The following is a 26,543-nucleotide window of genomic DNA, read 5'->3' as shown; positions in this document are numbered from 1 at the left end:
ATCTCAACTAATATTCATAAATTTTTATTTTCTAAAACATTTTTAATGAAATATCTAAAATTTTTGTTTTATAATTATGGATGAGGGAGAGAAAAATGAAGATATATTATTTTTTTATTTACATTTTGGCCTACCAACTTTCCATAATAATGAAATAACAAATGTAGCAATTGACCCTGTAACCCCAAAGACTTCAATAATTAATATTTAGGCCAATGTGGGGATTTGAAATGGAAAAGGTCCATTCACTCGACCACTTTGTGCGTCTGCAGCTTTGTCTTCTTCCATTGCTCTGCAACCGACAGAGTAATAGGAGGAGGAGGAGGAGGAGAAGAAGAGAGAGAATCCTCCTGCAGATCGGCCGCCGGTGAAATCCTCTATCGGCGTTTCTTTTGAGGTCCGATTTTTCTTCATTGCTATCCGCTACAGCGTTGCCATCATCATCTTCTTTTTCTTCTTTTGCCTTTTTCTGCTCTCTGCTTGCTTTGTTCCCACGGCATACGTTTTCGCTTTTACGTACTTGCGGGGAGGGAAAAATTGATTAGATCTCGTTTAGGGCTTATATTTGTTGTTGTTGTTTTCTTTGATGTATTGATTTCTTGAGAGCTCTGGAGGACGTTAAAGGAACCCTAGCGTTCCTTGGAACGTGTTCTTTTTTTGTCGATTTTGGTAGATCGATTTGGTTTGTAGTGGAAGAAGAAAAAGAAGAACGAGGTATACAGGGTGAATATGCTTTGGTTGATGACAGTATCGGGGGTTTTCTCCGCAGCAATGGTGATGATTGTGCTTGCTCCGGCTTTGCAATCGTTTCCTCCGGCTGAAGCCATTCGATCCTCTCATCTTGATTTTTACCTTCGTTTGCCTCTTGATACTGCCTCTTCCAGATCGTTGAACAGATTCTCCTTCCGAAAGGCATCTACATTTCGCAATGCCGGTCAATGCGGTGGCGGTGACTCGAAATATTCTGGGAAGTTTGGTGTGTGCGATCCGAATTTGGTTCATGTTGCCATTACGCTTGATGTGGAGTACCTTCGTGGCTCAGTTGCGGCCGTCAATTCGATTCTTCGAAACTCGCAATGTCCAGACAGTGTTTTCTTTCATTTTCTCGTTTCGGATACAAGTCTCGAGGACTTCGTTCGATCCACCTTCCCTCAGTTGAAATTTAAAGTGTACTATTTCGATCCGGAGATTGTCCGCGATCTTATCTCCACTTCGGTCAGGCAAGCGCTGGAGCAGCCACTTAATTATGCTAGAAATTACTTGGCTGGGTTGCTCGAGTCCTGTGTGAAGAAGGTAATTTACCTGGATTCTGATCTTATTGTGGTAGATGATATCCGAAAGCTATGGACGACGAGTTTGGGTGAGTGGACAATCGGAGCTCCTGAGTACTGCCATGCCAATTTTAGCAAGTATTTCACAGCGCGTTTCTGGTCTGATGAGAGACTTTTCGGGACATTTGCTGGAAGAAAACCATGTTACTTCAACACCGGCGTTATGGTCATAGATTTGGTTAAGTGGAGGGCTAGTGGGTACACGGAGAAGATTGAATCGTGGATGAAGCTTCAGAAGAGTAATCGCATCTATGAACTTGGGTCACTGCCGCCGTTCCTGTTGGTTTTCGCGGGCAACGTGGCGACCATCGAACACCGATGGAACCAGCATGGTTTAGGAGGTGATAGCGTCAGAGGCAGCTGCCGTGACCTCCACCCGGGTCCGACGAGCCTCTTGCATTGGTCCGGCAGTGGGAAGCCATGGCTTAGGTTGGACTCTAAACAACCATGTCCACTGGACTCCCTATGGTCACCATACGATTTGTACGGATACTCCTTGTGAAATCTCAGAGGATATATGAGGTCGCCGGTAAATTTCCCTGCAGGACTTTTTTTGACTTTTTTGATAAATTTTCCAATTTTAGTCCTATTTCTCGTTGTTTTTCCGTCTCTCTCCAGTTACTTTGTGCTTCTTCTTCTAACTCCATCTTCCAGGCGATGTGTATCCTATTTTACGATTTTTCCTGGGTCTGAAAATAAAAAGGGAAAAAACGGGCCATTCGATTTGTTTGTACAGACTTTGCGTTCTTTTATGAATGGATACTTGATGATGGTGTTCCGTGTATTGAAATTGTCGATAAAGCAATTGTATTTCCTGCTCCTTTAAGCTTTTGCCAGTTTAGAATGATTATATATCAAGTGTAGCCATCCAATCCTTCACACGGTGGTCTTGCCTGAAGTAAACAAGTCGTTTGTAGATATGGAATTTCCTTGCAGGTCCAACACAGATTATTTTCTGCAGCGTTCTAGCGTTCTGGCTCCATTTAAACAACATATTTCGCCCTGGGGAACTCCTCTTCTTATTAAAAGGTACGGTTACCATTCCATATTTCTCTCACTTTTAACTTATTTCAAGAGTTGCTTTTATTGATGCACCAGAACACATAACTCTACAGATATGCATCACTTTTCTCAAGGCTTTTCTGTTCAAATTGGAACTGAATTCTCAGGTTTTAAGCATATTTAGAACTTCTTCATCCTAAATATCTGTTTATTGCTTAGGTCAGAAAGTGTGGTCTACGTTTTGAGAGTAGGAAGATGGGCATCAAGAAAATATTGGGGGCATGTGGGTTTAGGCGTTATGCTAGTGTACATAAATTATTAAGAAGTTATCCCTTATTGCCAATAGTGGACAAAAGGGACCGAGTGGCTGTTTCTATAATACTCCAATGTGTGCCAGCTGGAGGACCAAATTGTAGTATTGGAAGAATCTTAAAGGTTTTCTTTTTTTTTTATAAGAAGTAAAGTCCATGGACTCTTTTGAGTTAAAGAAGCGGATTCGGTGGCAGGTGCTGGTGACTTGTTAACTACCCATTGGTTCAATGTCCTTTCCTGGCCTTACCACACGGGTGGGGTCACACCTCCATTTGTTTTTCTTTAGTCCCTCCCATTTTTTTTCTTATTATCTCTCTTTAGAATATAGCATTACAATTATGGAGCGTAGATTGAAACTTTTAGTTTATGAAATAAATGTTCCTGAGCTCTAAATATAGAGCTATGCTCAAGTTGATTCTCCCAAAATTTATATGCTGTATTTCTATTTCTTTTGCTCAAAATGTTAGCAGAAGTATGTGGAAGTATCAGATTTATCCATCCATTTCGACATTAATACTCTTTTGTCGCTTAGAAAGGAAGAAGTTGAGGAATTTAAAGATAGAACAGCATGTAGGCTGAGGGACCCATATGTGTCCCATTGTTATATGTGTGGGGACCGTTTGTTGCCTGGGCTTCTTATGTGGCTGGCCACATTGGGTAAACTTTACTAATAGTATAATATTAATTCTATACAGAATAGCTCGTACTATACTATATAATATTTTATTTGAAGTTGATATTGCAACATGGTTGTTAAATTACAAATGTAATTTAAGTACTTTTCTCCATGATTGGATTGAACTTCACTGTGAGAATAGTTTTCTTATTTTAGTCTTTTCTGCTTTGTCTTTGAATTGTGGATGGGGGCAAACATCTCTACCTTTCCTCCCTTGTAAGTCTTCTTGCTTGTGCCGTCATGCCAGGCTGTTTCTTGTGCTTATTTTAAGACAGATATATCTTAATGTTCTTTTCTTTGGCCCGTTTTCTTTTTGTTGCAATAGATATGCTTTCGGAGAAAAACAAAAGATAATCACAATCACAGCCGTCGGAGAAATCTATATCCCATAATGGACGGCTAGTAGTGGGGGAAAAAGAAGAAAATGGATGGTGTTGGGAAGAGTAGACTTCGGATCCCTTTACAGCTAGTAATAGCCATGGAGTTGATCTTGAAATGGGGGGACCAAAAATTCTACTATTCTCTGGCTTAATTAGTTTTTTTTTTTTTTTTTTTTGAGCTTTAGATTTCTCACTGAATATTCGTTGTATCTCTCTCTTCCCTCACTTTCAGGCCTGGTCTAAGTGAAGCATGGCCATTTGATTAGAACCTATTTATCGCCCATAAATGTGATGGGAGCATCTTTGCATCTACAATTTAAAGGAATCTTCGGAACTTGTGGAGGATATGGAGGTAATAGCTGTATATGTGTGTATAAAATCTTTTTGTTTTATATATTTTTAAATAATGAAAATGGTGGGTTTTCAAACTAGTTAGTAAAATAAGATTATTTTGTGTCATTAGGTGAAGCAATGGTTTTCTAGGTGGATCCAGTTTATCTTTCATGTCTTTTAGCTTCTGATCATGTGAATAACGATTGTCTTGGGTGGCTTCACGATTATTAACTTTTTTGGCATTAATAGTTAGTAAATTGATTATGCATATATCGATTGATTCTTTTTTTTTTTTTGTCGTTCTTTTATTAGAAACTGGGTTTTTATTATGAGAAATTGAAGAATGTACACAAGTATGCTAAAACACAAACCCACCAACAACTCCAAAGCTAATTCACCAAGTTGGTAACTACAAGAAGTTTGATCATCAAACGTTCATAAAGACAAGTTAAATCTAACCAATCCCAAAGATCCTCCCTAGACTTCTCAAACACTCTAAAGTTCCTAGTATTCCTCTCAAGTCAAATGTCTCATGTAATGGAGGAAAAAACTTTTCCACAAAACTCTTCGTCGTGGAAAGAAGGGTTTAGGTGCACTTCTTCGCTCTATTATGAACCAAATCAAACCCGAATGTCTTGGAAAAATTGACTCCAAAAATGGAAAACAAACGAGCAATCTCACATAAGATTATTGAGGTCCTTTTACTTCTTGCAAAGAACCCACCATTGTGGCTGCAAAACAAAAGAAGAGTCCTTGGAGACAATTCTGAGTGTTCAGTCTCCCATCAAACCTTGTCAACCAAAGAATTTCGTGTTCTTATGAATTTAAACCTTCTAAAGAGAGGAGAGCACAATGCTAGAATGGAGATAGCGAGAAAGAGGGAAGACTATTATAGAGCGTCTTGGAAGGTAGACGGGTGTCTATAACTAGTTAGAAGTTTCACGTTTGTCTAACTAGTAAATGAAGTAACACTAACAATAGATTCAAGTAAATGTTGATTAGCCTTTTGTTATAATCCTTCCAATCAGAGAGTGCGACGTTTAGATCAGGATAGAATTCTAATGTAGCATTATGGATTGGGGATGAAATAGATAAAAGGTAGCTAAGGAGTAGTAAGAGTCCTCTTGGTATAATAGTTGAGCACAAGTTAGATAATTGAGAAAAGGGTAAATCTCTATTAAGCCATTGGAGTATTATAATTCGAAATTTTGCATCTCAATTCATAAAATAGCCATCTCATACAAATATTTTAGGTGTGGTATTATTTTTGGGGGGAAATCATTGTTACTTTACTCAATTCAGTAATTCAATTTTAAACGTAGGAATAATTTAACCTAACAAAAAAAAAAATCAAGTGAATAATGAAATATGTCCCCCTTTCTTCTCCAGATTTGAATTGTTTCATATCTGAATCAACTATTTTCTTTATCTCAAGATCTAAAACGCCTCTATCTGTTTCCAAGTCCAAAAACAACTAACGTCGCAGCAATTATTTGCACCATTTCCTCCATCAGGCCTCTTCCATGACAATAATATTGTAGCAGCCAATTTTTTCTAGTAAGTCGTCATTGGATTATCATTCCATTATTTGTTCTAGGGATTGTATAAGGTATGTTTCAGCCTCCCAATCCGAGAGAGGACGCGACGCGAGATGATGATGGGTCAACCGCGACGGGCGCTGCTGGTAGAACTCCTACTTCCCCCTCGGTGAATAAGAGGAAATCCTTCAATTGTTCTTTGGATAAACTATTGGATTTTGATATGATACTTTATTTTTATCTGCTTCGTGGATTAAGCGGTGAGGGGTGGTGCCTCTCCCACTTATTGGTGGGTGGGAATATATATCTGTGTGAAGTAGTGATGAATTTTTCTTAAAAAGTTACACAAAACATGCCTAGTTTAGTCATGCGTTTGAACATCCTTAGCTGGTTTTTCTCGTCCCCAACCAAACAATGTTCTCTCAGACAGGGATGACTCCTTCAAGACGAAGAGATGCCATTCCTGTTTTGCTCCACACTTAACCAACCACACGGATTTTCTTACCTCATCCCCTTTCCCACCAAACCCCGAATAATGCAAGTTTCTTTCTTGCGATGACAAATTTTAAAACATTAGTTTTGTTGTTCTGTTCTTTTTTTATTTTTTATTTTTTTATTATTATTATTATTATTATTTGTTCTTTCAGATTGCAGAAGAGTGAGAGTGGGACTGATATGATGAAACTTAAACGAGAGAAGAGGTTAAAGGAGAGAGAAAAAAAGGAAATTGTTGCAGAAAAGAATTGGTTAAGACGAATCAAAACACAGGGGAACATCACAACTTCAGCCTTTCCCCATTGCTGGCTAAGTTCACCCATCATTGGACGCCCATTTCCCCATCGCCTTGGATGAAATTTATGACGTTTCAGAGGTAGGCGATGGCGGCGACCTGTCGGAGGAGGATTAAAGGATCGTATCCTCATCATCAGCAAGAACAAATAATACGAAAATGGTTTTATTTTCGTAATTATATTTCACAATCAGAAAATTTAATTGGAGTAGTAAATGGTTGAATTTTGCGTTTCTTGTTTCTTTTTTGTCTCTTGATAAAATGGAGTGTGTAATAATATTACTAAGTAATTTGGGGTAGTAAAAAACAAATATTAACCGGGAATAGTTTGAATTATATAGCAAGTAAAAAAAATTACAAAAGAATTCTTACCAACATCCATGGCATTAACCCCCACAAACAACCCTAAACACAATAAGCCACACAATCTATCTATACTTACTACTACTACTTCCCACAATAACAACAGGAAATTGAGGAGATTCCCATTTCCTAATTTCAATATTCAAGGGAACTGAAACTTCATACGATCTTGTACCCCAGATGGAGGACTAATGTAGACCCATAGCAGCGAAATTATGATCGATAGAAGCCCCGACCATACATAGACTATCGTCGGGACTCGGCCGCGGCGCCCCATCAGCCCTTTGGCAAATGGGTAGAGATGACACAGAACCCAGAAGCTGAAGAACACTCCCCCCACGAGCTTGCTCCATTCTGGAAATGGACTGTACAATGTCTTTGCAACTCCCACTGCAATGGCTATCATGTTCACCAGCATGATTGTGATTGGAGGGATCATCAGAAAGCTCCACTTCACAACGTATAGGTCTGCGAATTCGTCATCTCCGTCCTCCGGTGTGGCTGATTTGGATGTCAATGTGAATGAGATATCTACTCCTGCTATGACTTTCAGCAGGCCTTGTAGCACGGCGGCTGGGTGGGCGCTTGTCCCGCCAATTAGCCAGAATTGCTCGTTTCGCCACCAATCGTGGATTGTAATGCCCGACCACTTGATCTCGAGGATGGCGAGTAAGCACAATGTGATTGTGATGGCTAGTAGGAAGATTAGGAATGTCACACTGAGGGATTGGACTATGAACTGCCCTGAAAACAGAGAAACTGCAGGCAAGAAGCAGTAGACAAGGAGGAAGAAGGAAGTGAAAGGGTACATCCCAACATTGAAGTATGCTACTCTTTGCAAGAACTTCATTCTACGTGTCGCAAACAAGGCATTGTTCCTCGAGAAAAAGATCTCGACCGATCCCGTGGCCCATCGGAGCACTTGGTGAAGCCTGTCAGTCAAGTTGATCGGAGCTGTGCCTCGAAAAGCATCGCGCTTGGTAACACAATACACTGATCTCCAACCTCTGTTGTGCATTCTATAACCAGTTACCACATCCTCTGTTACAGAGCCATAGATCCATCCTACTCTTTTGCCCCACTCTGTCTTGTCTTCATAGAAGCAGGAAATAACACTGATGGCCTCAGCAACGGTGGCAGCGTCTAAAGGTTCCCGGGGCACGGCAAGAGAACCAGCCGGTCGACCCTGATTGCCCTTGCTTTGTAGTTCTTGAAGCAACCTTCCTTGAAACTCTGCAACCGGAATTGATGCAGCCAGAGAAGTAGAGTTTCCGAATCGCTTCGGCATAAGCAAGGACTCAATGTCTGCATCATCGTCGTCACAATCTAGACTGCCTCCATTGATCGGAGCGGCCATCTCATCGTCTTCCTTCTTTGATACCCTCGACTTTCTTAGTAACAGCTTACTTTTTCGAGTACCAAACCAGCCATGGTGCTCTGTAGCTCTAGGAGGACTAAACCCATACAAAGCCGTCCTCCTGAATATGCAGCCAGTCCCCACATACATAGGCCCCTGCAACCCATCAAGAGCTCTCATACTAACATCAAAAAACACAGTATTATGATTCGCATACCGATCATTCGGGTCGATCCCCTCGAATCTTTGCGGGAACTGAACATAACAAATCCGATCACCGCCCCTGTCCAGCATAAAACACATCCCTTCTCGTAGAGCCAAGGAGTTGTATATGTAGTGATCACAGTCGAGATTGAGAATGAAAGGCCCATTCGACATTATTGCGCTGGTTCGAACAAGAGCATTCATCGCTCCCGCTTTCTTGTTGTGATCGTACCTCGGCCGCTTCTCACGAGACACATAAACTAGCATTGGCAATCTGATATCCACCTCTGTTGTGTCAATCAAATTCTCCCCATCTGCTTTTGAACCATAAACTGGTTCTGCATTGGAAGGAGCTAGCATAGCCTGCAACAAGTTGATGAACAAAACATCTTAGCTTTCCTTTCGAGTTTTCGCAAACCGTTGTTCGATATGTCAAACAACTTACCTGAATTATACCAGCATGATCTCCTCTTGAGTGATCAGTATCAGGAGATACCCAAGTTCCAGGCCAGTAAGAGCCATCGGACATCCAAGTTGCCTTAGAGATCTTGATTTGTTCTGAAGGATTGCTACCCATTTCCATTTGCTTCATTTTGGCTCTAAGTTCTTCATGGGCATTATAAGCATCTGATCTTCTCCTTATAGACTCTGGCAATGAGTTTATCCTCACCTTGAATTCATCATACTCTCTCTTCACCATTCTCCTCTCTCTAACAAAATCAAGCCTCACTTTGTTCTTAAGAAAGTCACGCTTCTGTCCGAAGTAAGCCTCGGGATTCCTCGGCTCGATTCCGTGCTTTCGACAGAACGGAACCCACACTCTTGCAAAGCTGGCTGTCTCAGCTAATGCTTCGAATGTCAGGAGAGAACCACCATCATCTGATAAGTAACAAGCCAGTTTCTCCACAGGGTAATCCACAGCAAGGATTGAGAGAATTGTGTTGGCTGTTACAAGTGGTGGTTCTTTCTCAGGATCTGCAGTTGATACAAACACGTCGATTCCCGGAAGATCAGATCGACCCTTCGGGTTTCGGAGATTTGGCGACTCGAAACGATCCTTGAGAACAGAGAGGTCGGTTACTCTGTTTACAGGACAGAGCTTTGGAAGTTGATCTAATAGCCAAGATAATGCAAACCAGAGTTCACAAGTAATGGACATTCCCCATAGCCACATTGCTTCATGATTTGGATGTCTAACTCTCCATGTTAGAAAGAATCCAAGTGCTACTAGACGGATTATAATAAGCAATCTGCCAAAAGAAACAGACCCCTTTAGAAACAGAGCACACTAAATTAAACATCATAAGTTCAAATCAATACAAAATCACCTGTATGGGCTTAGAATGGCAGCAGAAACAGAGACTTTCCGGGTTAAGGGCCGCCGATTCTTCACCCCGAAGTCGGGTGGTTGCTCGAAACCATTTGCTCCAGAGCCAAACCCGTAACCGTCCTTCGGCCACACTGCATTTCCATAGCCATATGTCCCCTTGGTCTCGAAAAGCCACCGGGCATGATCGAAGTCCGGCGGGTGATTCTGAGCTTTGAATGATTTCACCAAAGACAGCCTTTTGTCAAACTTGGCATCCGCCATTGAAGGCAATGGCAAAGCTTGATCCTCTGCTTCATCATCACTAACACTTCTGTAACTCTCTTTACAACCAGGACAACGGCCATCTCCATGGCTAACACATTCCAAATGACAATCCCTGCAAATGTTGAACCCACAATCACATGGAACCGTCGTGTTCCCTTTCAAAGCCTTTTCATCACAGCCTCTCATCCCGCAAACAAGCCCCAATTTGATTGGCTCAGTCGGGTTCGCCAGTGACTCAATCACATGCCCACGAGTCACCGAATTGAAACCCCCAGTGAAAAGAGTACCAGAAATGAAGCTACTCTGCGGCTTCCCCATATTTGAATTTTCCTCAGGGAGGCTTGCTTGAGAGTCAGAAATCGACTGGTGATCTGGGGTTGGAGGAATATGAACAGTGTAAGTAACGAACTCCGAGTTACTTTCTTCAACCGCCTCATCTTTTGACATGGAAACGAACTTTCCACCACTCGACCGGCGGTTTCCGCCGCTAGAGGCTCTGTTTCCTCTGCAACTAAGAGGGGAATTTGGGTTATTTGAAATCGAAGCACGCGAAATCGGACTCGTTAAGCCCATCGATATGATTCCATTGCCGGTTTTACATCCCGATGAGATAGTTATCTTCACCGGAGAAGACGACGGAGAGGAAGCCCTGTTCACCATTTTCTCAGTCAAAACGAACAATCAGAGCCTGTAAATTTTCCCGAGAAAGCTTCTATGACCCAGAAGAGAAACAGAAAAATCAAGGAGAAGGAAAATTGTTAAGAATCCATTGCAAGCTATGGCGGATTTGGAAGTGGGGAATGAAGAAGAAAGGACGCTTGTTCATGGGGGTTTTGAGGAAAATGAATGGCACAGTTCATTCAACGGCAATATTTGCTTTAGATGATAAAAAGCAGAACATTGGGGTTTGGGGGAAAAAAGAGAATTTGAATTTTAACGGTCGAGAGATCTGGACCGTAGATTTGATGTGATCCTACGGGCCGTTCTGACCAAAACGGTCGAGTTGCTGGAAAGTAATAAAGTTTTTTTTAAAAAAAAAAAAAAAAAAAAAAGAAGGGCAGTAAAGTCAAAGATGATTGAGAAGTATTTAAAAAAGATTTTATATTTTTTGAATTTAAAAATGCATATAATAACGTCATGATTTTAATGCAAGGGATACATTTTCAAAACTTGTGGGGCCCACTCAAATATTAAAAATCTGTCATGCATTTAAAATTTACTTTATATTATATATTATATCGGTGTTGATTATCTCATAATTCAAATATTTATAAAATACTTATATTAATTACAAAATTAGAAAATTGCAATTAAATACAAAATTTGAAATTTGAAATTCAGTTTATAATTTAATATAACTTTTCTTTATCAAGCAATTGCATACTGTGTAACGTTCAAACATTTAAAACTTTGTAGTAACGTTCAAATATTTAATGTTTAATAATCATTGACCAAGTATTGAAACAAAATAAAAATAAAAAACAAAATCGTCGCCTGAGAGATTCGAACTCTCGCGGGGAAACCCCATGTACTTAGCAGGCACACGCCTTAACCACTCGGCCAAAGCGACTGTTGTTGACATAAAATCAAATTTAAAATATTTAAATATAATTATATTCCAAAATTGGGCTTTGAGTTGGGCTTAAGACCCTTATTCTTTTGGGTCATAATACATATCAGTTACGAGTGAACTATGCTCGTTATGATAGACAAACCATAATAATAATAAATTTAACGACTACCACAAATATACATAAATTACCAAAAAAAGGTATCTAATTATAATAATAATGTTTATAATAAGAATCATATATAGATATATTATTAATTCAATGGATATACAAATAAATATACAAATAAATATACAAATAAATACACAAAGTTAGAACATTATCTCAGTTTGAGGAAGTTGAGTTGTCATAATATTAATAATGATTAATTCCTTAAAGCCAATACTATTTAATTTAGTGAGATGGGGTGTCGTTTTTCCCGAATGAAGTTGTTTGTCTCTGAAAGAAAGACATTACTCACAAAAACATGGAATTAATTTAAATTATGTTTTTTTTAATTATAATTTTTAAAAATATATATTTTAAAAATTAAAGGAAAATAAATATTTGTGCTTTTTATTTATTTCAGGTTGGAAGAATAAAGAAAATTTTGTAGAAAAAAATGCACGTTGGTCAGGGAATCACATCTCTTCAATTGCTTGTTTTTGGGTTTTGCATAAAATTAAAATAAAAAATAATAATAATAAAAATGCTAAATTTCCAATTTAGTTTGTATTGTTTGAATATTATTTTAATTTGATTCTTTATAACTATAAAAGTTGTCGCTTGAAGTCATGTTTGTGGGTAGTTGAATTCAGTTGGTTGTTCATGTCATTTATTTAAAATTTTATTTTTAATAAAAATAAAATATATGTTTATTTTTAAATATTTAATTAAAAAATTTTCCTCAATTTTATATATATTTTAAAAATTACTTTCCAAATAATTCAATTCAAATAAGTTTATAATTCAATGATTTGGATTGAGTTGATCGGATTGCTCGAAGTTCTTAGTTAGTTCTTAAGTCTTACGTCATAGATTCATTTATTTGTCTCATTCGGAGTCTTATTCATACTTAGGAGTTCGTTCCTATGTTACAAGCCCTTCTCGAGTTATAACCTAGGTTTACTACTAAGTTCAACTTAGGGACATGGTATGAAAGCCATAAGTTATGTTTATTTAACCCTATTTGAGCCTTCGGTTTTCGTACTTAGTTCTTAGGGTTCTTGATTAGGTGTTCCACTAGTCTCCTCTTACGGCCGTCATCATTATCATTGTGAACTTTGTTGTCATTATCATAGACCTATTGCTAGTAGGCCCTCGAAGCACAACGTTGGCGTTCATCTTCCAATCTATAGTTCTCATCGTAATGTTATGGACATTATTCACAAATTCTCTAAAAGTGTTTAGTTGACATCCTCCTAATAAACCCCATAAAGCAAGCAATATAAAGGAGGATGCGACCCTTAATCAAGCCAACGATCATCTATCTATGCAGTCTCTTGCTCTTATTCCAGCAAGATCATGATCATAAAGTGATTGGAAACCCTCTTAACCGCACTCACTTAGGTTCATGCATTTTTACTATTCTACCCTTGTTCTACCAAGTCTCTGCCAACCTAATAGGTTCACTAAAAGGAAATTAACGAGCAAACCCCTTAATAATCCCCATAAAATATAGTTAGTTCTATAATGTTATTCAGATCATCAGCAACTATATCCAATACACGATTAGAACTTAATTTGCAAACCCTAAATCATCTCCATACAACAACATTAAACAACATATACACAAACTTTTCTTCACGAGGGACATAGTACAGTTACCTAAACACATAGATATCTAGTTCGTAGTGGCTTATAAATTTTGCACTAAACGATCATATCTCTAAGATGCTAAACTTCGGAACGACCCTTCCTCTCACACAAAATGAAAATTCATAAATCATAATAACATAAAGAAAGAAAGAGAGCATAATTAGAGGAGCAAAAGGAGAAGGGTCTCTTTATTTATTTATTTATGTTTTTTATTTTTTATTTTTTTATTTTTTTATTTTTTTATTTTTTTATTTTTTTATTTTCCTCCCTCTCATGATGTGTTAAAGGAGTGGGATGCTTTCATCATTCCTTGAAAATGCAGGCTGCCCCCACCAATATTCTTTTTTTTTTTTCTTCTTCTTCTTAATTTGTTTTTTTTTTTTTTTCCATTGATTTTTTTATTAAAATAATAATAATAATGTGGATATTATAAATAACATAAATTATGGTGGAATTTAATATATTAATTTTTTTTTTTTTTTTTTTTTTTTGAATGTAGACAACTTGGGGGATTTAGATTTGGTTATATAATTAATTAAATGAGGTTTAGGCCTTCTAATTTATTCAATATATTTATTTATTTATTTTTCTAAATCTTGTTGACAGCCAAAAATTAGAATGATTATAATGATGGATTGCTTTAGCTTTGTTAATTTCATATAAATTTGGGGTTTTTTTGTAATAAAAAATAATTGGGAATCCTTAATTTGCAAGGCTTAAAGTTAACCTCCAAAAGTTGAATGGATGAACAGATTGATATTATTAAAGAGATGGGTTTGGTAATCTTTTTTATTTTATTTATTTATTTTTAATATGTTTGTGGGATCTGAGGAGACATATGGTGGGAAGTGGGGAATTTAATAAAAGAATTATATTTAGATTAAAATTTTTAAAAATGTAGCCTCCTTTATTTTTTAAATATATTTTTTCTTTTAAAATTCTACATTTTTTAAGTGTTTGAAAAGTGGGTTCGAGTGAGAATCTAGGATAAAATTTAGAATCTATAGGTCTTTATATCGTCTCCAAACTCAAGATAGACATTTTGTTGGTCGAATTAACCCAACCAACGTGACTAACCTGAGAATAGAGTAACAATTCAATCCAACTCTACTCTACTTTTAAAATTATTATGAAGATTAAGAATATTTGACGTTTGTAACTGATGTGGGTGGTGCGTTGTGACTTGCAAATGTTTTATATTTGAGTTTTATGAGATTTTAGTTATTAATGTAACATACAGATGAATATAAGGAATATAGAATCTGTATACCCTAAAATTTATCTTAAAATAGGTAAAAAGTTACACAAATCTTTCTTGGATTTACACTAATTATATATAATAATATTTGAGAGGAAATTGAATTATAAAAAAAGTTTATGGTATGATGTCAAAGGCAAAATAATTATATTATTTTAAGAGAGTGTGACGTTTATTATTACTTTACTCTTGTTAATACTAATTATCATACCTTAACAATATTTAAATTAATATTTTAAGTTCAAATCATATCGTAAAATATAATTATCTAGTCTAAAACTCTAATTATCATAATTAAAAGGTTCGATTCATTCTCCAATTTTTAGTTTATAAGGACCATATTGAAATTAAACTAATGGATAGGGACTAAATTAAAAATCGACTTAATTTAACATAATCATAAAACTTCCCCACATTTTTGCATCTTGATGATAACTCACCATCAAGAATCACATGCAAGAAATAAGTGTAAGTGAAGGGGGGGAGGGAATATAAAATTGCTGTACCTAAGAGGAAAAAAGAAAAGCTTATGAAATGGCCAATGTGATGATGACGCGTGTGATTTTTATTTTATTTTTTATTTTTTTTCTCTTGGTGTTGAAAATGAAGTGGGCTCACTAAAGTCATGAGTTTGCACAGTTCATTTCATGAAGCATATAAAGTTAATATAAAGTTTTGAAATTTAATACAATCATATAGTATAGATATATGAACAGTACATGCACCATTTCCCCTCCCCATGTGAAGCTTATTTAAAGTTTTCAAAAGATATTTCATTCAATCATTTCCATTATTTCTTTTCTCTCTTTTAATTATTATTTATTTTTCATAATTCAACTAATTACTCGTTAATTAAGTTTAAATTAATTTATTTTCACTCCAAATATTTGAGAAAAATAAAAATAAATAAAAGGAAATGTTATAAATTGATTAACCTTGAACCTTATTTTATAACGTTTAAATGTGAATTTTACACTCTTTGAACGTTATATTGTGACCGAGGCGCGTATACACACGCGCTTACAGGTGAGAGTGGTTTATGAGAAGTGTTGATAAAACTACACCTACTCGCTTTGTTGGGAAACCGTGACACGTAAGCAGTTTGAAGGATGTGGCACCAGTTGTCAAGCTATGATTGGTCTTTCACTAAATAATTTTATTCGCCGCAGTTACGAGAGTACGTCTCCGAGTTTAAAATAAAATGAATAAATAAATAAATAAATAAATAATTGAATTGTGGCATGGGCCCACGTAAGACGCTCCATGTGGGCTCCCCATCGTATCCGAAGCTAGTAAGGTTTAACAACGAACCAAACATTTGAATTTTATGGACGTTGAACTGCAGCCTATTTGTTTGGCTTAATTGACAATAATAACCTCGAAATGCCGCCACTTCTTTTTATTGTAATTATTTTTCTTTTTTTAATGCAATTTTGAATTAAGTTCATCTTTTTGCTGTTATATATATGTGTGCGAACGAACTACATTACAATTATTTTACAATAAGTTTTGTGCATTATTTTTAGTTTTAAATTTTCTATTTATTACCACCTAGCTCAAAAGCGAGAATTCAATTGAGCCCGAGAAAATATTAAAATTTTAATTAAGAAATAGTATAATTTACTCGATGAATATCATCAAAATTTTAAAACCTATGTCTCTAAACTTTTAATTTACCTAACTATTGTCCATATCGATTCACAACCAAGTCAATTGATTGGTCAAGCACATACAAGATCGAAGCTAACCTCGATGTTACCTGACTTCGGCATGCTTCGAACTTAGCTCGAACACATGCCACTATTGGTAGGGCCAACTACATTATTAAGTTAATTGTTCTAAATTATTTTTCTTTTGTTAGAAATTGTTTTCAAAGAACCATTTTCAATTGTGAGCGAGACCCATTGCCAACCGCCTCCTAGTTTTTTTTTTTTTTTTTTTTTCTTTCTAAAGTTATCTTTTTTAATATTCTTTTTTCTCTTTTTTTTTAAATAAAAAAGTTACCTTTTTTAATATTGTTTTTTTGATTTCAACTAAAGTAATGGTCCCACATTCCTTCTCCCCTCCCGAGATTTTACCGTTTGTTTATTTTTTTTTTATTGTTTTTTCCATTTGAGGAACGTTGTAGGTCAGTTCAAGTTGAATTATTATTTTATTTCAAAATAAATAAATAAATAAATAATTTAGTAGTGGAGGAACTGAGAGAGTTCTGAACAATTTTGAACCATACCACGAGGGAATGAAATATATTTGTATTTATATTTTTATTAAAAAATTATATATATATATACATATTATCAATACAGTACATAAAATAAAACAAAATTTAAATATATTTTTTTTAAATTTTATATTCAATTTATTATGTAACGAAAATAAAGTAAGAATAGGTTTATTTAGGTATATATCTTTCGGCTGATCTTAAAATAACCATACTACTTTATAATACTTGGTTGCAGTTTAGTTGCGAGAAATATTTTAAACAATAGTTTGTTATCATGAAGTTCGATAATTCATTCTCCAAAGTTTATTCTCTTTTATTTATTTTTTATTTGCTCTCATAATCATAATAGTTTCATCCAGGAGAAATTCAACAAAACATTTTCGTAATTTTAAATGAAATTAATAGGCTTTTTTCTTTTTTTAACAAAAAAAATTCAAACGTCAAAATTTGAAATGGTTTTGTTTTATTTAATTTTTATTTTTAATTTATGTAGGCCTATTTTTTGACTTCTTCAATAATATCCAATCAGACATGCCTATAATGCGACATTTATTTATAATTTAAAAGCGCAGACTAATGGACAAAAAACCTAAGGATCTTTCAAATTATTTAAAAAATAATAATTATTATTTCCGTTTAAAAGCTGTAATGGCGGGAAATTTCTTATTCCGACGTGGATTAATTTATGTAAATTTTAATTTTAATTTATAATTTCACTTTGTTACCACGTTTATGTGTTATTTTAACTTTATGGTCAAATATTCACAAAAAACCCATTTATAAAATAAAATTTTAATAATAATTTTTGTTCATAGAAAATAAAAATATGTATTTATAAATATAGAGATCCATTATCATTTTCAAAAGTTCACAGTTTGATTCACTGCTGTAATTGTTATATATATTTTAAATGAAATTTATACGAATAGTAAAATTTAATTTAAATTATTTTTAAATTATTAAAATAAAAAACATGCTTTCTAAATATATACATAATGTTGGTGGATATTGATGGAAACATAGGGTAGAAATAGGTAGTAAAATTATTATCACTGCCATTATTAATGTTGACATTGTGCCTCCAAAGTTCCATACAATGAATAAAAAGAAACAAATTTATTTATTTGACTGATAAATTATGTTTCGAATAAATACAACTTTACGTTTCGTCTTTAAATATATGAGGATCGAAAAAATATAGATTAAAAAAAAAACTTTAATCAATTACTTTTTTTTTTTTTTTTTTTTTGTCATTTAATATATTTCTAAACTAAAATTTAAAAAATGAACCACGAAAATATGGATTCGGATATGAATAAGTTTCAAAAGAATTTTCAATTTATGAAAATATGGACAAATATGTTAAGATATTAATAAAACTTTATTCTAAAAGTATAAACGGTTTGAATAATTTAATTATATAGGTAGGCAATGATGAAATTACAATCACTTCTAATGGAATACTTTACATTTAAGTATATACCATACACGAAAACTTTCTATTTTTTTTTTTTTTTTTTTTTTTTTTTGCGCTCTAAGCTAGACCATTCTTTGTTTATGCTAATTAATTTTTAAGTAAACAATGAAATTTTTTTAATTGTACGGCAATAAAAGGAAATGGGTTTGATGTTGGATACATGCAATAATGTTGATGTCACTCTGAACATAACTCAATAAATAAAACGTTAAATAACATTCATATAATCGATAGTTCGATCTTCTAATCTCGTCGCTATTAAGCTAACGTACATTAATTATACATTAACATAATTCCTAAAAAAAAAAATTAATTGAAATAATTTAAAAGTTTAATTTTTGAGGAGATGCTTTTGATATTAAAATTTAGTTTCCAAACCAACGGCAAGTGATAATCCATCCGACCTTATTTTAATTAATAAAATATAAACAATTTTTTAATTCCAATACGCAACAGACTAATTATAAACCTTTTAAAAAAAAAAAGAAACCGACCAATTAATTATTGTAAAGTTGAAATATTCCTACGTGGCGAGATCACCCCATTATTCACGTGACACGTGGCGAGGTAATAAAATCACCACCTCCAACCTCTCAAATTTCAATTCCATTTGGTTCAAAATAAAAGAATGCCGCCTCACGCGCTTTAAAGAGCCGTTGGTGGAGGTTCGGTGAAAGGTTCGCTACTAGGTTCGGTGAAAGGTTCGCTACTAGGTTCGGTGATAGGCTCGGTTTTCAGCTTCGAAAAAGCAGAAAGCAGTAGAGAGAGTATTAAAGGCATAAGAATAACAGAGAGGAGAGAGAGAGAGAGAGAAACGCTACTCTTTCAGTATCTTTCTTTGTTCGTAGAGAGAGAAAAAGAAAGCAAAAGCAGGAAAGGTGGAAGCAATGGAGAGCTAATAACAAAGAAATATCAACAAACACCATTACCCATTAACCCCATTTTCCATTACTTACCAACAGCAGAGGATCGTCACTTTTGTGGGCACAGGAAGAACAATCCTCCACTAATAATCAGATTTGAATCCGATCTTTTTGTTTTCCTCAAGGTACCCAAATTCTGATGCAGTGTGGTGTCGTTTGGTGTTGATTTTGAGCCTCTTTTGGGGGGAGAATTCCTTTTCTGTGCGACGACGATCGTGGAATCAATGGAAAGAACGCTGTCGTTTTCAGTAGCATCGGTGGTTGAGGATGTGCTTCAACAGCATGGAAATCGTCTTGGTAATGGAGGAGGAGGCCTTGATTTGGAATCTAGAAGAGCTGAGGAAGCTGGTAACTCTGCTTTTTTCTAATCTTCTTTTTCCGAAATCTTTGGAGTCTTGTGAATCTGATGAATAACTTCGGTAATCAATTCATTGATGTTCGTTTTTCCAAGAAAAAGAGCGCATATGCTTGTATTTTGGATATACATTCTATGAACAAGAAAATTTAGAGTATCTTAATTGCTACCTTTAGAAATCGATGCTACGGATTTGCGATCCTCTGTTTTTTCATCTATTTGATCGTAATTGTGTTCTATACTGAGATTTTTTTCTGGATTGTTCAGTAAGCGTTCCCTCTCAGTATACACAATTGTTTCTGATCTATTCATGTTTTAAAAGCTTTTTGGTGTTTCTTCTCGGAAACTTATTGAAATTAGTTCATTCTTTAAACAAGCATCAAGAAGAAATGAAGCTGCCGGGTGGCTAAGGAAGATGATCGGGGTAGTTGCAGCTAAAGATTTGCCTGCTGAACCTTCAGAGGAAGAATTTAGGCTTGGATTGAGAAGTGGGATTATTCTCTGCAATGTCTTGAATAAGGTTCAACCAGGAGCTGTTCCTAAGGTGAGCCAAATTCACATTTGGGTTTATCCCTTTTTTGGGCTTTATGTGATCTTTTCTCTGTTTCTCTTTAGGTGGTTGAAAGCCCTTGTGATTCTGCCCTCATCCCTGATGGTGCTGCACTCTCAGCATTTCAGTATTTTGAGAACGTGAGGAATTTTCTTGTAGCTGTACAGGACATGGGTGTTCCTACCTTTGAGGCATCTGATCTAGAGCAAGTATGTATGAAGAAATGATGACTTAGTGGTAGAAAAGGGTGATTCGATTGACAAATTTTGTTTAATGATATTTCTTTTTCAGGGAGGGAAATCTGCCAGGGTTGTCAATACTGTTCTGGCTCTTAAATCTTACGACGAATGGAAACAAGGTGGAGGCTATGGAGTTTGGAAATTCGGTGGAAATGTAAAGCCTACCACTACTCTGTCTGCTACTAAGTCCTTTGTGAGGAAAAATTCAGAGCCATTTACAAATTCCTTGTCAAGAACTTCCTCTCTGAATGACAAATCCTTCAATTCATCCAACGCCGAATGGAACAAAACTGTTAGTACTGTGGATTCTTTCACAACCTTGTGTTGTTTTTGTTGCCTTTTTCTTACTCCTACTTTGTCAATTATTCATTGTAGCAGACTAGCTCTCGCTCCATGCTCGTTCGTGCACTTTTGACAGATAAAAGGCCTGAAGAAATCCCAACGGTGATGACTGAATGTGTTCTTGCTTCATGATTAATGGAAATTGTTCTGCTGCTAAGAGCATATGTAGTTTAGTGATCTATTTTGTATGAAATGGAGGTGTCCACAGCTTGTTCTAAACTATGTTGCTCTATCTTGTTATAGTTGGTAGAATCATTGCTAAGCAAGCTTGTGGATGAAGTTGAGAATCGCTTTTCCAGCCTAGAACAATCTTGCTCAAAAGACGTGGTTGCCGCTACATCACAAAGCAACAAGTCGCTCTTGAAATCAGCTTTTGGTGCTAAAAGGGTCTGTTGGTGATCTTTTTATGCTCACACACAGCTATCAATTGGTGTTAGTGCGGTATTTCGTGAATTTACTTACCCTGTTCACTCTTTGTATAGGCGGATGAACTTCACTCCAAAGAGATGGAAAAGAATGAAATAATCCATGAAAACAGTATGTTTGAGCAGCAATCAAAGAGCCTTCTCCTGAAACAGCAAATGATTTTCGATCAGCAGCAAAAGGATGTTCAGGTATGCACTTGTAACATGTTCTTACTAATTGTGTTTTTATTTATTGTTCATCATATTCGTACTAATTTTAAAACACTATTGTAGGAACTAAAACATAAGCTGCACGCTACAAAAGCTGGAATGCAGTTTATGCAAGTGAAATTTAATGAAGAGTTCCACAACCTCGGTAGGATTAACACAAATTTCAGTGGGGAGTAAGATAACTTTTTATCTCATTTCTTAATTTTGGCTTCTTGAATTTATGGTAGGTATGCATGTTCATAGTCTTGCTCATGCTGCATCTGGATATCATAAAGTTCTTGAAGACAACCGTAAGCTATACAATCAAGTGCAGGATCTCAAGGGTAATTTAGATCACTTGTCATATATAATTGAGTTTTCTGTGAATTTTCTGTTGAAGATTATACTATTTTGGTGTTTGTGATGACCAGGTAGCATAAGAGTTTACTGCCGAGTTAGACCCTTTTTGTCTACTCAATCAAATGGTTTGAGTGTCGTTGATCACATAGAAGATGGAAATATTACTGTTAACGCCCCCTCAAAGCATGGGAAGGGACAGAGATCTTTTGGCTTCAACAAAGTATTTGGTCCATCTGCTACGCAAGGTTGATACAATTCAACTTTAAATAGGTATAGATTTTCTAACACATAATTTGACAAATTGTTCTCATTCTATTGCAGTGGAGGTCTTCGCCGATATGCAGCCACTCGTTCGGTCCGTTCTTGATGGATACAATGTTTGCATTTTTGCATATGGACAAACAGGATCAGGGAAAACTTTTACTATGGTATGTATTAAGCTCTTAAACTTTGCATCTTAAAAGCAAGAGCGTGTGAAATTCAGATATGTGCTAAGTTCTTTCATTGTCACATGTCTAGACTGGGCCAAAAGAGCTAACAGAGAAGAGCCAAGGAGTAAATTATAGAGCATTGGGAGATTTGTTCCTTATAGCAGATCAAAGAAAGGAGACGTATCGATATGATGTTTCTGTTCAGATGATCGAGATATATAACGAGCAAGTCCGGGATCTCCTTGTCACTGATGGAACTAATAAAAGATATCCTTCTAGTTCTTCTTATTTATCCTTATGTTTGTAGTCTGTTCATGAAATGCTTTCCTTGACTATTTTTACATTAGAAATTCGCAATAGTTCTCAAAATGGACTCAGTGTACCAGATGCTAACCTTGTAAGCGTGTCGTCGACGTTGGATATCATTAATCTAATGAACCTTGGCCATAGGAATCGTGTCGTAGGTGCGACAGCTCTAAACGACCGTAGTAGCCGTTCCCATAGGTAAAAACAATCCATATATCTTGTGCTGTGGTGTTCAGAATGTGTATGGCTTGACCAGGCACCAGGCTAACTTCATGAATCATCTTGTAGTTGTCTGACGGTTCATGTTCAAGGAAGAGATTTGACATCTGGAGCCATTCTCCGTGGCTGTATGCATCTTGTAGACTTGGCGGGGAGTGAGAGAGTTGATAAGTCTGAGGTGACTGGAGATAGACTGAAAGAGGCACAGCACATCAATAAGTCTCTTTCTGCTCTTGGTGATGTGATTGCTTCTCTTGCACAGAAGAATCCCCACGTCCCTTACAGAAATAGCAAATTAACACAACTCCTTCAAGATTCACTTGGTAAGATGAAAGTTTACCAACTATTGCTACATGTGAGATCCCAAGTCCGTTGGGGAGGAGAACAAAACACCTTTTATAAGGATGTGGAAACCTTTCCCTAGCAAACGTGTTTTAGAAACCTTGAGGGGAAGCCCGATAGGGAAAGCCCAAAGAAGATAATATCTACTAGCAATGTGCTTGGGCCGTTACACTATCAATTCACATGCCAGATTGATTAACAATTTGAACTTTATCTGTAACTTTTTAGGTGGTCAAGCCAAGACGTTGATGTTTGTTCACATTAGTCCAGAACCTGATGCTATTGGAGAGACATTAAGCACGCTTAAATTTGCAGAGAGGGTTGCCACAGTCGAGCTTGGTGCTGCTCGAGTGAACAAAGACACTTCAGATGTTAAAGAGCTCAAAGAGCAGGTTTTGACATTTGATATCATTTAATCTCATGCCATGTCCATACAAGCTTTTGTTAGTATACTCATCATGTAAAGACTTAACTTCATGTCAGATTGCAAGTTTAAAGGCAGCACTTGCAAGGAAAGAGGGGGCACAACAACAACATGCTCAACATTCTGCTTCTGGGAATGAAAAATTCAAGACAAAAGCAAGTGAGATATCACCTTTCCGGCCTAAGAGTCAGGATGTAGATGTGTTGGTTGAACACGCTATCCGCCGTCAGCCTATGGGCGATGTAGGCAACATTGAGGTATTTTTTTTCTTTTTCCTTAATTGAATGAGGCATTTGCTCATATGATCTTTGTTCTTCAAGACTGTTTGTTTGCTGATGATATGCTGAAGATCACTTGATACTCCTTTATTTCTCTCAATATAAACTTAGAGGTCTGTTCCACCAATGAGCCACTTACTAGCCAAAACCTTGGGTTCATCTCCCTCTACTTTGGAATCCATAAAAATATAGTTGAGTGAAAAAAATTTGGTATATGTTAAGAATCACGAACCTCCACAGTGGTATGATATTGTCCATTTTGAGCGTAAGCTCTCAATTTTTCTTTTGATTTCCCTAGAAGGCATCATACCAATGGAGATGTATTCCTTACTTATAAAACTCATGATCATCTCCTTAATTAGCTGATGTGGGACTCCCCACTAACAATTCTTCCATCGAACAAAATATACCATAGACCCTTCCCTGAATAGGCGCCTTTGAACAGCCTCCCTCTAATTAAACCTCGACTCCTTTCTTTGGAATCCTCAAATAAAGTACACCCTTTATTCGACACTTGAGTCACTTTTTTACTACACCTTCGAGGCTCACAACTTCTTGTTCGATATTTGAGTGACATGGTTAAGTTAAGGACTGGGCTATGATACTATATTAGGAATCACGAACCTCTACAATGGTACGACATTATCCACTTTAAACCTAAGCTCTTATAGCTTTGCTTTTGGTTTCCCCACAAGCCCTCATACCAATACTAATGGAGATGTATTCCTTACGGGAGATGGGAGATATGAGAAATGAAGGATGGTGTTCAGTATTGGTGGTTGTGAACCCAAACTTAAACTCTTTCAAAAGTCTCTTTCCCCAGTAAAATTGTCCATGTATTATTTGGTTTTACACTACACTAACATGAAGTTTCACCTCAATATCAATGCTACAGCTTCATAACAATTCTGCGTTGAGACAGAAGAGGCAGAGTTTTGACATGGATGAGCTGTTGGCCAATTCACCTCCATGGCCACCAGTCAGTAGCCCTTGCCTGAACTACAGGGAGGACGATAAAGACACGGCTTCAGGCGAGTGGGTTGACAAGGTAATGGTAAACAAGCAAGACGTAAACCGAATCGAGAATCCATTGGGGGGTTGCTGGGAAGCAGAAAATGGTCACTTAAATGATGTCTTCCACCAAAAATATCTTCAGGACTCCTCCAAACTGTATACAGAACAAGGTTTCAGTATGTTAACTGGAGCTAACCGATTCAACATGGTTGGCATTGATGATATAGACGATATCGACGCTGGAACAAGCGACTCATCCGAGCCAGACTTGCTTTGGCAATTTAACCATTCCAAGCTTACAAGTATAGGCAGCGGAATCGGATCGAAAACAAAGAAACCGAATGGTGGAAAGGCAGTAAAGAGCCCAGAATTAAGGTAATAATAGCTACTAAACTAGCATATATATACTTCATCTCTTGAATATTATGACTCAACTTTAATGGAATTGTGCGGCAGGAACTTGAGTTCTTCAATGGGTCCTTCTCCTTCACAGAAGATATCAAATGGGGTTGGCGCCCTCCCAATGAACAGAAATGGGAGACAACCTGCATCTGCTGAAAACAAACGCAGAACTGGAAATAGAAAACAGTAATTCTTTTTTTTTTTTTTATTCTTTAACAAAACGTGAGGGAGTGTTGATTTCCTTTTTGAGTTTCTTCTTATTATGTTATTGCCATGTTGAAAAGAGAGAAAGGTGTTTTTACATGTCTTTCCACATATTCCCCCTTTTTTAATTGCTGTAATTAATTATTGTAACAGTGAAAAGAAGCAATAATTTCAGTTGCTTTTGTATTGGTTTATTTTCCTGGGGATTTTTAATGACAGAAACTGTATTAACAAAGCTCCACAGTGTCTTTCTGCTACTGTTCTTTGCCTTTAAATTTAATATATTTGTCGCACAACACCCGTCTATGTCTTATTGTCATAACACACTCATTTCGTAATTGTTACGAATGATTTGAATCAAGTTCTTTATGGTTACCTTATAAAATATTTAATCCCTCTTTATAAAGAACATTAATAATTCACTGGATGATCGCATGAAACTTAATCTTAATCATGAGTGAATTATGAATTTCTATATATAAAGGTTTGTCCTTTGATTTGCTGGAGTGAGAATGACTTTTGTAACTGGTTCAATATGTCTGCCATTTTAGGAATTTGACCAAATAGAGAGACAGGAAGATATTTTAACGAGATAGAATCCACGAATTCCCATAATAGGTAATTAGAAGAATAGTTCTCGGGGCGGTTCGTCCTATTTAGATATTCACGATCAAGAAACATTGGATTCTCTTTCAAGTAGGCCTTGAAATGAGAAGGAAGGCTGGAATGCCAACATGCGTCTGTTATTGAATTCACCCGACCCGATAGTATCCCATTTTTTGAACGTCCAGTGTCAAAGTCACGGAATGGGTATGTCGCCAATCCCTAAAACGGATTATGTAATGTATTTTATCTACTGGGTTACGGGTGGACATTTTACCATGAGCTAATTTTGGATTTGAACCACCATGCTCCACCCTCTCACTAGCATGAGAAAGACTTGGTTTATAGTTGAATTATAAACAAATTATTTATCATAAACCATAAGGGTAAAATTGACTTAAGCCATTTTAACCCTTCTGCTGTACGAACGAAACGTTCATTTCTAATTGTGTTTACATGGCACCTCTTTTTTTTCTCCGGTCTAAATTTTTTGGTCTCTTCATGGGAACACAACACATAAGACTTGGCTACAACTATTTATTATAATTGGCAAGGCTTGGAAGGCAACTACCCGTGCCTATCGGCAAGAACTAGGCTTAGCTTGATTAGTAGCACCCGCCCTCTTGTCCTAGAGGCTGGTCGGGCCACGAATACTTCACGGTAAGCTCAATTATTAGATTCATTTAGGCATAATTCACTTAAATAAAATAAAATAAAGAAGGAGAAAAAA

At 36.2% G+C, this 26,543-nt stretch overlaps 3 protein-coding genes, 1 long non-coding RNA gene and 1 other non-coding gene across 7 annotated transcripts; 3 read left to right on the top strand and 2 right to left on the bottom strand.

Annotated features, from left to right (window-relative positions):
* The first annotated feature begins 392 nt into the window (after window positions 1-392).
* LOC111789842 (putative galacturonosyltransferase-like 7) lies at window positions 393-2,115 on the top strand. The gene has a single exon (XM_023670550.2). The coding sequence runs from the start codon at window positions 730-732 to the stop codon at window positions 1,831-1,833; it is 1,104 nt and encodes a 367-aa protein (XP_023526318.2). The 5' UTR covers window positions 393-729; the 3' UTR covers window positions 1,834-2,115.
* Window positions 2,116-2,367: 252 nt separating this feature from the next.
* On the top strand, window positions 2,368-6,595 carry LOC111789843 (uncharacterized). Of its 3 annotated transcripts, none has more exons than XR_015420366.1 (3): window positions 2,368-2,899; window positions 3,647-4,053; window positions 6,220-6,595. It is a non-coding gene; the product is annotated as an uncharacterized LOC111789843 (long non-coding RNA). The 3 variants fall into 3 exon arrangements; XR_015420365.1 differs by having other exon boundaries at window positions 2,368-3,537; XR_002814388.2 differs by having other exon boundaries at window positions 2,368-4,053.
* Window positions 6,596-6,675: 80 nt separating this feature from the next.
* Window positions 6,676-10,754, bottom strand: CSLD5 (cellulose synthase-like D5). Its single transcript, XM_023670549.2, has 3 exons — window positions 9,615-10,754; window positions 8,732-9,536; window positions 6,676-8,649 (listed from the first exon to the last, which is right to left on the bottom strand). Exons 1-3 carry the CDS (start codon window positions 10,538-10,540, stop codon window positions 6,868-6,870), a joined length of 3,513 nt encoding a protein of 1,170 aa, XP_023526317.2. The 5' UTR covers window positions 10,541-10,754; the 3' UTR covers window positions 6,676-6,867.
* A 614-nt stretch (window positions 10,755-11,368) lies between these two features.
* TRNAS-GCU (transfer RNA serine (anticodon GCU)) lies at window positions 11,369-11,450 on the bottom strand. Its single transcript has one exon. It is a non-coding gene; the product is annotated as a tRNA-Ser (tRNA).
* A 7,550-nt stretch (window positions 11,451-19,000) lies between these two features.
* Window positions 19,001-25,445, top strand: LOC111791419 (kinesin-like protein KIN-14I). Its single transcript, XM_087122552.1, has 18 exons — window positions 19,001-19,478; window positions 19,863-20,029; window positions 20,101-20,244; window positions 20,327-20,566; window positions 20,650-20,718; window positions 20,860-21,003; window positions 21,099-21,230; window positions 21,315-21,396; window positions 21,479-21,574; window positions 21,662-21,835; window positions 21,912-22,018; window positions 22,110-22,290; window positions 22,366-22,525; window positions 22,616-22,869; window positions 23,117-23,280; window positions 23,372-23,569; window positions 24,486-24,979; window positions 25,061-25,445. The coding sequence occupies exons 1-18, from the start codon at window positions 19,355-19,357 to the stop codon at window positions 25,194-25,196; spliced, it is 3,066 nt and encodes a 1,021-aa protein (XP_086978678.1). The 5' UTR covers window positions 19,001-19,354; the 3' UTR covers window positions 25,197-25,445.
* Window positions 25,446-26,543: the final 1,098 nt, after the last annotated feature.

The sequence above is a fragment of the Cucurbita pepo genome, chromosome 3 (genome assembly GCF_057944985.1).
Source record: "Cucurbita pepo subsp. pepo isolate OVF chromosome 3, ASM5794498v1, whole genome shotgun sequence".
NCBI classification, from domain to species: domain Eukaryota; kingdom Viridiplantae; phylum Streptophyta; class Magnoliopsida; order Cucurbitales; family Cucurbitaceae; genus Cucurbita; species Cucurbita pepo.
Note: the sequence above shows the minus strand (reverse complement) of the source record. Positions and strands in the feature narration are given on the sequence as shown.